General features: G+C 43.8%; 1 protein-coding gene across 1 annotated transcript in view; it reads right to left on the bottom strand.

The window, feature by feature from the left end:
• The window catches only part of LOC112256541 (peroxidasin), a 95,388-nt gene that overhangs the window by 28,606 nt on the left and 51,974 nt on the right, over positions 1–14,808 (bottom strand). Inside the window, exons 4-9 of the mRNA XM_024429861.2 lie at positions 14,552–14,623; positions 11,129–11,200; positions 5,639–5,710; positions 4,130–4,299; positions 665–782; positions 355–524 (exon numbers count right to left, since the gene is read on the bottom strand). Coding sequence (XP_024285629.1) covers positions 355–524; positions 665–782; positions 4,130–4,299; positions 5,639–5,710; positions 11,129–11,200; positions 14,552–14,623 — 674 coding nt within the window. The remainder of the gene's footprint in view (positions 1–354; positions 525–664; positions 783–4,129; positions 4,300–5,638; positions 5,711–11,128; positions 11,201–14,551; positions 14,624–14,808) is intronic.

Raw genomic sequence — 14,808 nt, 5'->3', positions numbered from 1 at the left:
TATATGTTTTGACTATGACAGTTCACAATCTAAGGTAACACTAAGTAATTTAGTCTCCTCAACTTGTTCAACAGGCACACCATTCATTACCATATTCAGATGAGGTCTTGAACTTAGGGAATGATTTGTACCAAATACAATGCTCTTAGTTTTAGAAATGTTCAGGACCAGTTTATTACTGGTCAGTGGCCACCTATTCCAAAACAGACTGCAACTATTTGTTAAGGGTTTCAGTGACTTCATTAGCTGTGGTTGCTGATGCGTATATGGTTGAATCATCAGCATACATGGACACACATGCTTTGTTTAATGCCAGTGGCAGGTCATTGGTAAAAATAGAAAATATTCACTCACAGGGGGCTCCAAAGTATCTGAGTGTGACTTGGGAAGTCTTGACCTCTCCAGCCACGTTCTTGGCCATGCACTGGTAAACTCCCTGGTCCGTCTCCCGCGTGTCCTGGATCATCAGAGTACCATCCTCCAGCAGGTTCAGACGAGAGTCGTCATGCATATTCAGAGCATTACTGACAGGGAGAAAAATAACAATTCCAAATTCATGTGCGTACAATATGTTTTATTTAAAGAACTAAAATAGGGCAAATTACTGAACAAAAGTTGAACGACTGTTTCAACGTTGTTGTCCTCATTGGAAAGCGGGTCTTACTTGTTCCTGAGCCAGATGATCTGTGGTTTGGGGTTTCCCTCGGCCCTGCAGGTGAAGTACACCGTGTTCCCCGATGTCACGTCAACATCCTGGGGCTCTGACGTAATCCTGGGCACCTCTACACAGGAGAGAGGGAGAGGAGGATGGGAGGAGGGTGAGAGAAGGAAGAGAAGAGGAAGAGAGGAGGAAGAGAGGAGGATGAGAGGAGGAAGAGAGGAGGATGAGAGGAGGAAGCGAGGAGGATGAGAGAAGGATGAGAGGAGGAAGAGAGGAGGAAGAGAGGAGGATGAGAGGAGGAAGAGAGGAGGATGAGAGGAGGATGAGAGGAGGGTGAGATGAGGAGGAAGAGAAGAGAAAGAGAGGAGGAAGAGAGGAGGAAGAGAGGAGAATGAGAGGAGGAAGAGAGGAGGATGAGAGGAGACATAAACACAGGACCATTTCCTTTCAGGACAAGAGTAATGTCTCTGTTCTCTGCTGGTCTGATAGGACTAGCTAGGGCCAGAGCAATGGGCTGGAGGGAGGACACTGCTTTCCTCAGATTGTCCCTGCTGAGGGCCCTGTGATGTGGGAGATTCTCTGTTTGGGACCAGGGATGGAAACAGGGGCACACACCCACACACACACATCACCTCATGTGAGGAAATAGTTGAACTGCTCCACAAATAAGTCAGCCAGTGACCCTATGTGTGTTAGGACATGGTGCTGGACTTCAGGCTGCTGCCTCCTCAGAGACTCTTTCCTCTCTGGCAGACTGGCACGTTTAGGTGCACATACCTCATTCCCTCCATACACACACAGAGGCGCGCACACACAAACACACACAGACCCCTTTGTTTACATGTGGCAGACACATTTATTAGAGAACACAGAGTAGGCCCTCCAGTCCAACAGCTCTCTCCTAACGCACAAACCATGCACATGGGACAGGCCAAGACATAAATCTGTCTGCTCTGGGCCTTCCAGATCTTCCACCACCAACCAGCCCAGCAGCCCAACCAGCAGCAGAAACCAGACCGATGGGAGGCAGTAACCTCAGACTGTGTATAACCTCGCTTCTCTCTCTCACCACCACCCCATTAGACCTCATTGGCACAGGGCATTAATTACACTGTTTGCTTCCCTTAACTCCAAACATGGCAACCCAGCCCTGACCCCTGCTCCTCCATAGGCCCAGGGCAGAGAAGGGACAGGGAAGGGAAGGAGGCTAGTGGGTAGCCAGGCCAGCAGGGAGGTGGCACTTCATCCACAGGCCCTGTTGTTTTGACAGCTGCTCGGCCCGCTGCACATTGTTCCCTCGTTTATAGGGGGAATGGAGGAAGAGCCGGGGGAGAAAAGGGGAGAGGAGCAGAGAGGAGAGAGAGGAGGGGAGAAGGGAAGGGAGAGGAGGGGATGGTAGAGGAGAAGTAGAGGAGAAGTAGAGGAGGAGAGAGGACGGAAGGGAGAAGAGGGGTGAGGAGGGAGTGGAGAGGGGGGGTGGAACGGTTCCACTATGTTTAAAACAGACATTCCTCCCTGGTGCCTTTACTCAACACACATACATACATACATACTGTACATACAGACAGACAGACAGACAGACAGACAGACAGACAGACAGACAGACAGACAGACAGACAGACAGACAGACAGACAGACAGACAGACAGACAGACAGACAGACAGACAGACAGACAGACAGAAGGGGATTCACTAAGCAAGAAAAGCCAAAGGCATCAAATTAGCTGAAGAGGCTTGTGTAGTATTTATAACGTAAACTGACAGCTGCTGCCTGCCTACCCCACAATGGCTGTTACTGAGGAAAGAGAAGAGGGCATGATGAGGGTGGTAAAACCACGCTGATGTAACAGGAACAAACTGGCGTAAAAGTCAATTAGGGAGAGAAAGACTTCCTGGCCTAAGTACTGTATAGAGTAGAGGTCGACTGATTAATCGGCATGGCCGGCATGGCCAAGTTTTCATAACAATCGGTAATTGGCCTTTTTGGATGGCGATTATGGCCGATTACATTGCAATCCATGAGGAAACTACGTGGCAGGCTGACTACCTGTTACTTGAGTGTAGCTTCAAAAAGACCTTGTGGCTGCAATGAGCCAAGGTAAGTTGCTAGTTAGCATTAACCTTTTGCGTGTAGGGGGCAGTATTTTTGTTTTTGGCTAAAAAACGTACCTATTTGAAACTGCCTATTTCTCAGCCACAGAAACTAGAATATGAATATTATTGTCAGATTAGGATAGAAAACACTCTAAAGTTTCCAAAACTGTAAAAATATTGTCTGTGAGTATAACAGAACTGATATCGCAGGCAAAAACCTGAGGAAAATCCAATCAGGAAGTGACTCTTATTTTGAAACCTCTCTGTTCCTATGCATGCCTATCCTCCATTTAAAGGGATATCAACCAGATTCCTTTTCTATGTCTTCCCTAAGGTCTCAACAGTCTTTAGACATAGTTTCAGGCTTTTATTTTGAAAAATTAGCGTGAAAGATCACATTGCGTAAGTGGATAGGTGGGAGCTCTCAGAGTGAGTTTTGCGCTACAGAGTAAAGCGGCCATTGTTCCTCCCGGTGTTATTGAAAAACCTACACACCCGGTTGATATATTATCGAATATATATTTATATATATTTGTCATTCAGTATTGTTGTAATTGTCATTATTGCAAATATATATAAAAATCATCCGATTAATCGGTATCAGCATTTTTTGGTCCACCAATAATCGGTGTCAGCGCTGAAAAATCATAATCAGTCGACCCCTACAGTAGGCCTACACATTTAATTGTTCTGCAAGACAAAACATATATCTCCACTCCTTTCCTTTCCCAAAGGACTAGCGTAATGGAAATAACCAGGCAGGCATTTCAACACGTTTAATCTGCCCTGCCTTGACTGGTTTTATGGGGTTCCATTGGCGGCTTTCAAGCTTCTATTCTGCCAGCCTCACCCATCTATCCATCCCTCATACACATGCATCACTTTCTCAGTTCACTCACCCTTCCTTCTTTCCCCCAACCTACCCCAAAACAATCCCAGCAGACAGGGACATGGTCCCTCTATCCACCCCTTCCAATCCACATCCACACTCCACCCATCCATCCACCACACACGCCCAGTACACGGAGGCCTGATGGGCTCAGCAGAAACTGGCTGCAGGAGGCAGGCTGCTAGGTTCTGGGGCTCAGAGCAGTGGCAGGGGCTCCTGTCTGACATGCTACCCAGCCCAGGACCACAGCTGCTGGGTTCGTAGTGGAACAAAAGTTGGCTGACCAACCCCCACAGACAGACAGGGACCCACCTGGGGAAATCCCGTCACAGCTCAAGACCACTGTGGTCGGGAGCCAACAGCTAAAAAGACAGAAAAGGCTTTGTGTGGCTAGGAAAGCTGTGGTTTGTGTGGAGTGAATTTGGGTTTCAGGGAAGTGGACGGTATGCGAGAGAAGGTGTGTGTGATGTGTGTGTGTGCCCTCACCACAGTTCAGTTCCTCAGCGGTGAGTGTGGCCACAGATCGTCCCTGCAGTCGGCTGGGGTAGTCACAGGTGGCAGCAGCCTGGGCGTTGCCTGACTCAGCATACTGCTTCAACAGGTCAGCCAGCCACAGCAGCTCACAGTCACAGTTCAGAGTGTTAGAGTCCAGACGCCTGCACACATAGAGAGAGAGAGAGAGAGAGAGAGAGAGAGAGAGATTATTACAGTATCACTCACCATGGAGAAAAAATAAAAGTCTGTTTACAGTAATGCTTCAATTATAGTTTTACAGAGTTATTATTTACTATTTACCTGTTTGTCTATGCTGATTTCTGTGTATCCTGCGCCTGCAAGTCTTTAGATGTGTACATGTTCTACTCTTCCTCAGTATAACTCACCATCTCTTAAATGCAGTGTATACAGTAGACCACAATATCACACATCAATACAGGACTATTAACTGTACATCATACAATACAGATCCCACTGCTACCAGTCCTGTGTTATTATAGTCGTATGGGTAAGCAGTATGAGTCTGTCTGTTTGTCTGGTGTCAGATAGTGGGCTGAGACTGACTGGGCGGTAGTGTAAATCCTCTCCGGTGGCCTCCCAGTGTGGACCAACACTGGCCAAACACAGACACACACATGCACACACACAATCACACACACACCCACACACACCAGCCATGTCATACAGCTAGGCCGAGCTCCGACCAAACACTGGGACTCAGAATGGCCTTTTTGGGAGAACTCCTCTCCTGCTGCAGGAAACTGTCTGCTGCAGAGTCCAGACTGGCAGCTGTCTGACTTTCTTTTTAGAATTTATTCTACCAGTAGGTCTCTTCAGGTTTCAGACAGATTTGTACATTCCAGGAGACAGTAATAATTTAATTTAATCTGATCCCACTTTGAACATCCTCCAAATCTGAGTGCTGAAATAATCAGAGGGAAATATTGTTTTTGAATCCAGTTCCTTCCCGGCCTGCCAGTTCTCCTGTCTGTCTACTGTACCTCTCAACCACAGAATACTGGCTCTGGATCTAACACATCCTGGAAGTCAGTCTTGTTGAAAAGAGCGAGAAAACAATAGGGGAAGGCCAAACTCTGATCCTAATTAACTGCCAGGCCTTTGTACACAGACAGACATGGCTCTGTCAGTCCCATTTATCTCCATCACAGTCTTAGACCAGGGGTAATCAAATCTTACCCTGGGATGTCCGGAGTACTGCTGGTTTTCTGTTCTACCTAATAATAAATTGCACCCACCTGGTGTCCTGGGTCCAAATCAGTCACTGATTAGAGGGAAGAATTTTTAAAAAAGCAAAGGAACAGGCATTGAGGTCCTTTAATTTGAGGGGCCTAGACAGAGTGGCGTACTGTTGAAATATGGCTCGTATTCTCCCCCCTGACCCCTCTGTGTAATGGTAGTAAAATGTTGGTGGATACACATTGTCAGACAATGCGTATCTACCACAGCTGCCCTGTCCATGCACGTTATCAGTGAACTTACAGCCTCTTCATGGACTGTAGATGGGAGAAGGTCCCCAGCACGAGATGGGTGATTCTGTTGTTGTGCAAAAACCTGCAGAGGCAAAGAGAGAGAGACAGACACAGATAATGTCATAGTGAATTATGAACTTCATGCTGCGTGTAATTTGTACATTTGATACACTGTTTAGTAGGTTGACAGGGTTTGACCTCTAAAGGGATTAAAGGAAAACTCTACCCAAAAACTATTTTGGTATTTGTTTAATTAGTCTATTGTTGAAATAGTCCCAAATGGTTTTGTATGTCAGAAATCAAGTTTTTAAGATCCAAAGACAGAAATACAGACGGTATGATACATTTCGCATCATATGATACAAAATGCACCATATCGGCTGTATTTCTGTATTTTTAAAGTTATATACACTACCGTTCAAAAGTTTGGGGTCACTAGGAAATGTCCGTGTTTTTGTCCATTAAAATAACATCAAATTGATCAGAAATACAGTGTAGACATTGTTAATGATGTAAATTACTATTGTAGTTGGAAACAGCTGATTTTTTATGGAATATCTACATAGGCATGCAGAGGCCCATTATCAGCAACCATCACCCCTGTGTTCCAATGGCACGTTGTGTTAACTAATCCAAGTTTACCATTTTAAAAGGCTGATTGATCACTAGAAAACCCTTTTGCAATTATGTTAGCACATCTGAAAACTGCTGTGCTGATTAAAGAAGCAATTAAACTGGCCTTCTTTAGACTAGTTGAGTATCTGGATCATCAGCATTTGTGGGTTCGATTACAGGCTCAAAATGGCCAGAAACAAATAACTTTCTTCTGAAACTCGTCAGTCTATTCTTGTTCTGAGAAATGAAGGCTATTCCATGCGAGAAATTGCCAAGAAACTGAAGATCTCGAACAACGCTGTGTGCTACTCCCTTCACAGAACAGCACAAACCGTCTCTAACCAGAATAGAAAGAGGAGTGGGAGGCCCCGGTGCACACGGTGCACAACTGAGCAAGAGTACAAGTACATTAGAGTGTCTAGTTTGAGAAACAGACGCCTCACAAGTCCTCAACTGGCAGCTTCATGAAATAGTACCCGCAAAACAACAGTCTCAATGTCAACAGTGAAGAGCCGACTCCGGGATGCTGGCCTACTAGGCAGAGTTGCAAAGAAAAAGCCATATCTCAGACTGGCCAATAAAAAGAAAAGATTAAGATGGGCAAAAGAACAGACACTGGACAGAGGAAGATTGGAAAAAAAGTGTTGTGGACAGACAAATCTAAGTTTAAGGTGTTCGGATCACAAAGAAGAACATTCGTGAGACGCAGAAAAAATGAAAAGATGCTGGAGGAATGCTTGGCGCCATCTGTGAAGCATGGTGGAGGCAATGTGATGGACTGGGGGTGCTTTGGTGGTGGTAAAGTGGGAGATTTGTACAGGGTAAAATGGATCTTGAAGAAGGAAGGCAATCACTCCATTTTGCAATGCCATGCCATACCCTGTGGACGGCGCTTAATTGGAGCCAATTTATAAGCATAACTCCAAACTATGTAAGAACTATTTATGGAAGAAGGAGTCAGCTGGTATTCTGTCTATAATGGAGTGGCCAGCACAGTCACCAGATCTCAACCCTATTGACCTATTGTAAGAGCAGAAGTGCCCATCAAGCCAATCCAACTTTTGGGAGGTGCTTCAGGAAGCATGGGATTGCTGCAGGAAGCAATATCTTCAGAATTCCAAAACAAATTGACAACTAGAATGCCAAAAGTCTGCAAGGCTGTATTTGCTGCAGGATTCTTTGACGAAAGCAAGTTTGAAGGACATAATTATTATTTCAATTAAAAATCATTATTTATAACCTTGTCAACGTCTTGACTATATTTCCTATTCATTTTGCAAATAATTTCATGTATGTTTTCATGGAAAACAAGGAAATTTCTAAGTGACCCCAAACTTTTGAACAGTAGTGTATCTTGAAAACTTGATTGCTGACATACAAAACAGTTTTGGAAATATATCAGCAAGGTACTAATGAAACAAACACCAAAAGAGTTTACATTATGTATGCATATCTCCAATAGACTATGACCTTTATTTCCTATGTCACAGTGTAAACAAACACATGAAGTTAGTGACTCATGAGGAATGTGCATATATTCTTTTTGGATTACTTGAGATTTCTACTTTGACATCCATTGAAGATATCGCTTACAGCAACCAGTCCCTTTGATGTAGGCCTGCAGGCTAATGTTGGGAGCCATATTTAAATGTTTTTTGGAAGACTGCCATTTGACCATTTTATATTCTTTTTTCAAATCTGGGATAAGAAATATGATCCGTTTCCCATTCATGACAAGCCTTTCAAGGCTCCGTGACATGACCCCTTTCGTCAAAATCATCCAACGATCTTAAACAAAGATTCTGGATTCCTTTATTGAAAACAGATTAAACATGAATTAATTCAGCTATAGAAATATTTTCCCCAAACGCCAACAAACCGACAGTGGCGACCCATCATTCAGGGCAGGTGGCGCATTATTATGAGTCACATACCGGTTTGCAAACAATGTAAAAAAATTACCATTTTCATCATTGAGTTAATAAAGCTGCATACAAACATGATCTCTTTTTGTTTTTTTTGAGTAAGGCAGCTCCAAAATTCTGGTGTTTCAACCTAGCTCAGTGCTTTCTGTGGTGGTGGGGCAAGTCAGCAGCAAATAGGAGCGTTGTGTCGATATTGGCTCAGTGTTCTGTCATTCATGGGTAAACTATGTCACCAGTCCTTAGTAAGGGTAGACATCGAAAATTCTAGCCCTCTCGGTCCTGCCATATAGTTACATTAGTAGTGCCCTTCCAGGAAGGCTCAAGGTCATTGACCACAGATGACGTAAAATCAAGTTATACGTACAGTAGCTATGATTGGACTGATCATGTCAACATCTTACTTTCAAAATATTAGCTAGCAGTCATCCTCGTGAATCAAGTTGACAATCTCCTGGCAAATCATTTTTAATCTTTGTCATATGATTTGAAATAATGAAGATAAACTATAGATAAAACGCAGCGGTGCTCATTGGCCATTGGACATAAACAGTACAAAACAAGTAGGAAATCGCAAATTCAACAGTGAGTGGTTTGGAAGGAATTGGTGACAGTGACTAACCGCAAGCATTGCAACTGGGAAGTCGGGAATAAACGAGTTCTGACTGGGAAAATAAATTTTGAACGGTCACCCAACTCAGAATTGTAAATCTTTCCCACGAAGGACTGCCACGCCACCTTCCTGTTCAAGTGAGCACAGCACAACATGGTGAGTCCAGAAATGTTGTGTATGCTGCTTCATAAATTATGTAATATACCAGGGAGATATGTATACTATAGCTAAGAGAGTAATTCTAAGTGTATGTTGTGTAGTAAACTGTTAGCAGCCCATGTGCCTCACCCTAATAATTTGGTCTATTTTCACCTCTTAATTTCACCTAACATTACTGGTCTGACTCGGTGGTGCACATGTAGCCTATAACCTGTTTTAGAGAAATGTCATCATTAAATATTGTAAGAGCTTTCATTGTCTGCTTATACGCCCCCTTTATTTATCCTTCTGACTTTGTGTACAGGGAAAATACGGTAGGAGCAGCCCATGTTCTGCATTCTGTCGCTGTAAATTTCAAAAGTGCTGAATACATAGTTATATTGACTACATCCGTCTTAGCTCGCTCATTAATGTCTTAATCGAAATCACAGAATTCCTATTATCCGCTCATCGTTCCCTTATGCCATAGTTTGAACACCCCAATTGTCATTAGAAACCACATTTGTTTAAGCAAGTCAGCCATATCAGCCTGGTTTTTTTAAAGGCAGTAAATGAGGCTGAATGAATTGTTTCGCTGCCAGACAAGGCTCCACTGATAGCCAAGTGTAGTTAGGATTCACTCCATTGTGCTGGAAAGAAAGCTCTGCTGTTGGGACAGCTTTATGTAGGCCCTAACAGTTTGTGGGCACCGCTTGTTGCCGTTATAGTGCAATTAATGTATTGTTTAGTGTTGTGTTGTTTAGTGGCTTTGCTGAGTTAGCCCCACCAAGAATTACATGCTAAAATCGCCACTGGTTAGCGATCGCCGTATATCAAAAGAACTAACAAGATTTTTTCCTTCTTATTCTTCTCTTTCAATCCACAGGAGATAGATACATCTTTCAGACTTCTCTTGGTCACAAACAAGTGAGACTGGACATTCAGTTGTCATGGAAATCTTCCCATACAAACGTTCCAGAATAAATGCATCTGGGAATTTATTCCCCTTTCCAGCTGTGTGCAGGCGGCTCCTTTTCTGGGGAGGGTTGGGAACGTGTGTGGCGGGATTCCAGGGGCAGCCCGTAAACACGGAGAGATGGACACTGAAGGAGGAATTCAGATCAGATCCAACACTCCCACATCTGGTGTGAGAGCGTGAAAACAGCCGGCCGGTGAGCCATCCATCCGCATGGTAGAAGGTCCAGTCCAGATCCCGTGGGGTCTTAAGGTTCTGACATAGTTCACTGAGTTTACTGTTACTTCAATAAGAATGTTTTTTTTTTCATATCGGTCCCTTATTTCCCTGGTGAAATTCTCTCAGATCCCTCCTATGTTAGGTGTCAGGAGAATTGATATCTCTCCAGACAAAAGGCACAGGTGTTATTAGTGGACTCTTTGGCCCTGCAGGATAACTCTAGCTGACCTGGGCTCTTAGCTTCTGTCCTACATAGCACATAGAGATCTGATGGGTCAGTGAATAAGAAACACACACATAACCCTGAAGTTGTGGTTGTGGGCCATCTACGAATTCTTTTGAGTAGGGCCCTGATTTCTTCCTGACCACATGTCAGGAACCTGAGTTTGAAGTGTTTGGAGGAGCACCAGACAGAGAGTAAGTGAGGGTTCTGGACAAACACAGCCAAACATACGCTGGGCACATTTATCCCTGTGCAGTCTGTCCTCATAGCATTTCTCTAGCTATTTACCCCAGACAAACAGGCAACCAGCTGTAAAAATGGCCCACAGACCTCAAGTGACATGTTGAAGAGATTAGCTGTCCATTGTTACATGAAGGTACTCCAGAACATTGAAAGGTCATCTAAGGGTTGTGCTGCTTTGAAACCCCCCCCCTGTAAGTACAGCTTTCTGCTAAACACATTAGGGCTCTGTCGGTTACGGACACTGCATCCTATTCACAGTGTATCATGTAGGCCATTTCATGGGGATTAAAGTCTATTTCCCAGAATGTTTACGTTGTAAAGTCTGGTATGCACTCAATGCCCTCTGGAATGAGTTAGCTCAGGTAGAGACTTTGACAAGCATGTGCATGCCATAAACAAATCATTCAATTATATCATTTGGAGAGTTATGTCCAGTTGTTTGCTAAAGTTGCATTGCCCCATCGTTTAGACAAATGTGTACTTTAAAGTAAGAATGTAACTTGCAATTGTACGATAGAGTGAAAGGTGAAAAGTGGAGATAGTGGACTTACAGGCGTTCAAGCTTTGGGAGTTGGGTGAAGGATTCTGGTTCCAAGGACTCAATGTTGTTGAAGTGCAGGTACCTGGAAAAGTGCAGAGCATCGGCACAGCACAGTAACAACACATTAGGATGATCATTTAGACTAGATGGGCACGTTTTCACAGTAGGCCACAGAAATGAAATAATCACATTTTAACTGGCAGTTTCAGTACATTCCAATAGGTTTCGTGATGCCTTCCAAGAACCCCTTAACCCGTCCATTACATAACCTGTTAAAACACAATCCTGTATTTCCAGGGATACTTTAAGTCATAATTCAGACAAGAAGGTATTTGCACTAGGCCTATATGTATCCCTACCAGACAGTTAATATTGAGCGTCTGTGAATTCTATCCCTATAGGCTAACTTTCTGATGGAATGGCCCATCTGCGGGTACAGACAGTTATTCAATGGAATGCAACTATGAGTGATACCAGAGCACCTTTGAGTTAAAAGAGACAAAACTCAGAACTAATGGTAATAAACATAGAGTAAGGCTAGGACAATGACATTTGCAAACCAATTACTCACTGTACAGTAATTGTTAGGTTCCGTAACATGTTTGTTTATTGAACAGACAAAGCAACAGTCAAAGCAAGCAAAGGTTAAGCAAAGTTGCACGAATCAGAAGGAAAAACAACGGTTAATCTCGAGCAACAGTGGATATAGCACAGCATCCATTTACTATACTATGAATGCATTTAAGACTTTTGACTTTTAAAAAAAGAGATAGATGTAGGGTGTTGTCTGAAAAATGGAGTTCTTCCCTCATCAGAGTGTAGAGGACGTTAAGGCAGGCCAGAGGATGTCCAAAGACAACAGAACATTGAACAGCCAAGAGGAATTACACAGACAGCCGTATTTCATGTCTGAGAGAGGGTTGGGGAGAAATGGAGAGAGACAGAGAGAGGGAGAGAGAGAGAGAGAGAGAGAGAGAGGAGATATAGACACAGAGAGAGAGAGAGCGAGAGAGAGGGGGGGATAATATTGATTTTGTTGTCACCCCTTGGCAACAACTAACAGTGAACTTGGCAACAGACTAGCCTTATAACCTATAATTGATGTATGTGAGTCATAAGCCCGTTGATTTATTTTACCTTACAATTACAATTAAAGCACATTTTATGCCAGTAAACAGGGTAATAGAACAAAGTGTAATAACAGTATTATTATTATTTTTTTTGCCCCTTTTTCTCCCCAATTTCAATCTTGACTGATCGCTGCAACTCCCCAACGGGCTCGGGAGGCGAAGGTCGAGTCATGCGTCCTCCGAAACATGACCCGCCAAACCACGCATCTTAACACCCGCCCGCTTAACCCAGAAGCCAGGCGCACCAATGTGTCAGAGGACACACCATTCCACTGACGAGCGAGGTCAGCCTCAAGGAGTCGCTAGAGCGCGATGAGCCAAGTAAACCGGTTGTGACACAGCCTGGGATCGAACCCAGTTCTGTAGGGACGCCTCTAGCACTGCGATGCATTACAGAGGCCCGTAATAAGACATTTTAAGCACCAAGTTGAGATTTATTGTGATATGGAACTATTGTTTACATATGTTAGCGAGGGGCAGAAACATGCTTTGTGTACATGTTCTAATAAAATATACATTGCTTATGTTCTGTGGTTGCTCTGGCGTTAAATTCATATTTGGCCACAGGTAGCCCGTTTGTGAATTGAATATGGTCGACAACAAGCGAGCCAACATGCTTGGGAAATTCTCTCATTTAAATAGCAGGGGAGCATGGGATATTAAATACAAGACTGGCAGTACTTTAAGGAAATGTTAATCCCCCCCAACTCCAACATACAGCTTGCATAGCATAGTTGTAGCCCAACAGAATAGCAGACAGCCATTAAAGTGAATGCAACTCTGGCTCAGAACTTGTCACCCACACATAAAATCCTTCATTACTGTATCAAAACTCAAACCAGCTGCAGGGCAAAGAGCCTGGACTTTGATTTGGTTTCGCTTAATGAATAGCCATTTGTTCAGTGTGCATGCATGTCGTTATGCAGGGACAAACAGCCACAAGGCCTTCTCCTAGGTTCAACCACCCGAATTGGCTGTGAGGAGGAAGATGCACGTCAGACATTTTTGTTTGGGGGTAGTTCAGAGAAGAAAATGCCTTCATGGAGGACACTGTCATGACTTCCCAAATATTGTGTTCAGTATCCACCCCTTATTAAATGATGTCAGTTTAATTGTCTTCCATTGACATATGAAGCCCCATGGTTGCGATATATATTTTCCGAGAAGGGTTAGGGTTAACCAACAATAACAATCTCACTAAACTCAACATTTGGCAACAGTTGCATCACAAAATAATTTATTGTTGAAAGAATTGTTTAACTATTGGCTTACTAAAAGAAGGCAATTTCAGTTCATGGCATTGGTGGTTTAAACACAATTTACTACTCGGTGTGGACAGCTTGCTTTGTTGTAAGTTCTGTATCAGCCTTGGTCTCCAACACACACTCAACATTTACCAAACACAATAAAACCGGTACATCAACAAACAGAAGAAAAATCTGAAATGAATCTAATTTCTGGGATGATTTGAACATATTCAAGTCATTGAGACAACATGCAATTGGGAAAAGATGTTAGAAATGTAGACATCACATTGATAGCTTAAGGTCACATGGACATTTATACAGATTTGAGGCATCCTTTCTCATACCGATACTGAAGGTATTTCTCGTAGACATAATAAGCCCATGCAATAGGCACAGGGTGACCTCTATCACTCTGCTTGGGAAATGCGTAGGGGGGCCTCTATGAAACAACAGAACTAGTGCATAACACAACTAGATGGACAATGACAAGTAAGGTCAAGGGGGAGACAAGCAGTCAGTGTACAGTACAGCAGTGCGACTCCAGGGAGGAAGTCAAGACACACAGGGCCCTTTTCAGACTTGAGGTATGTTGATTTAACATGAACTTACGGTAAGTTATTGACTTAAGTCCACGCTAAGCGCACTTATCTCAAGTTTGAATGGGGCCCACAGTGAAGGGCAAGCTGTGCAGCATGGCATGCGGCAAGCAGGAGCTGGAGCTGTAGTCTAAGTACATGGGAAGCTGAGGCCTGCTCGAGTCTGCATCTGCTTAGCTACAGTAGAGAGTGGGCAGGGCAGGGCATCTCGTGCTGTATTTTTACGCACGAGAATCAGGTAACGCACGTCTGTTGTCGTGGCAACGAGGCATGCTACTCATGCAGGGTGTCAGCGCCACATACAATTGGCGGGTGCACACATGGCATGCATAGTGGCGGCATGACACCGTGGGGTGGGGGGTCCGGACAGACGGGCAATCAGATATGAAGGTGCAGAGGGCGAAGGGGAGGAAAGAGGGTGAATAGGAGGAAAGAGGAGGATGAGTAGCTGGTCACTTACAGTTGCTCTAGAGAGACAAGTCCCTTAAATGCTTGTCTGTCAATTGATTGGATTTCGTTCTTGTACAAATAGCTGAAAGGAGAAATAATCAGTAATATTAGTCAAAAACACAGGGGATCAAATGAATTCTCTCTAGCACCTAACACAAGTCCCTACTTCCGCATTTCCATATATTATTTATACTGTAAATGATACATTTCTTACTGTAAATCTGCTCGTATTCTACAGTTCTATGTCAACTTATCTCTTTTTTGGTC

Source organism: Oncorhynchus tshawytscha, linkage group LG08, assembly GCF_018296145.1.
Source record: "Oncorhynchus tshawytscha isolate Ot180627B linkage group LG08, Otsh_v2.0, whole genome shotgun sequence".
In the NCBI taxonomy this organism is placed as follows: domain Eukaryota; kingdom Metazoa; phylum Chordata; class Actinopteri; order Salmoniformes; family Salmonidae; genus Oncorhynchus; species Oncorhynchus tshawytscha.
This window is presented reverse-complemented; position numbering and strand designations above follow the sequence as displayed.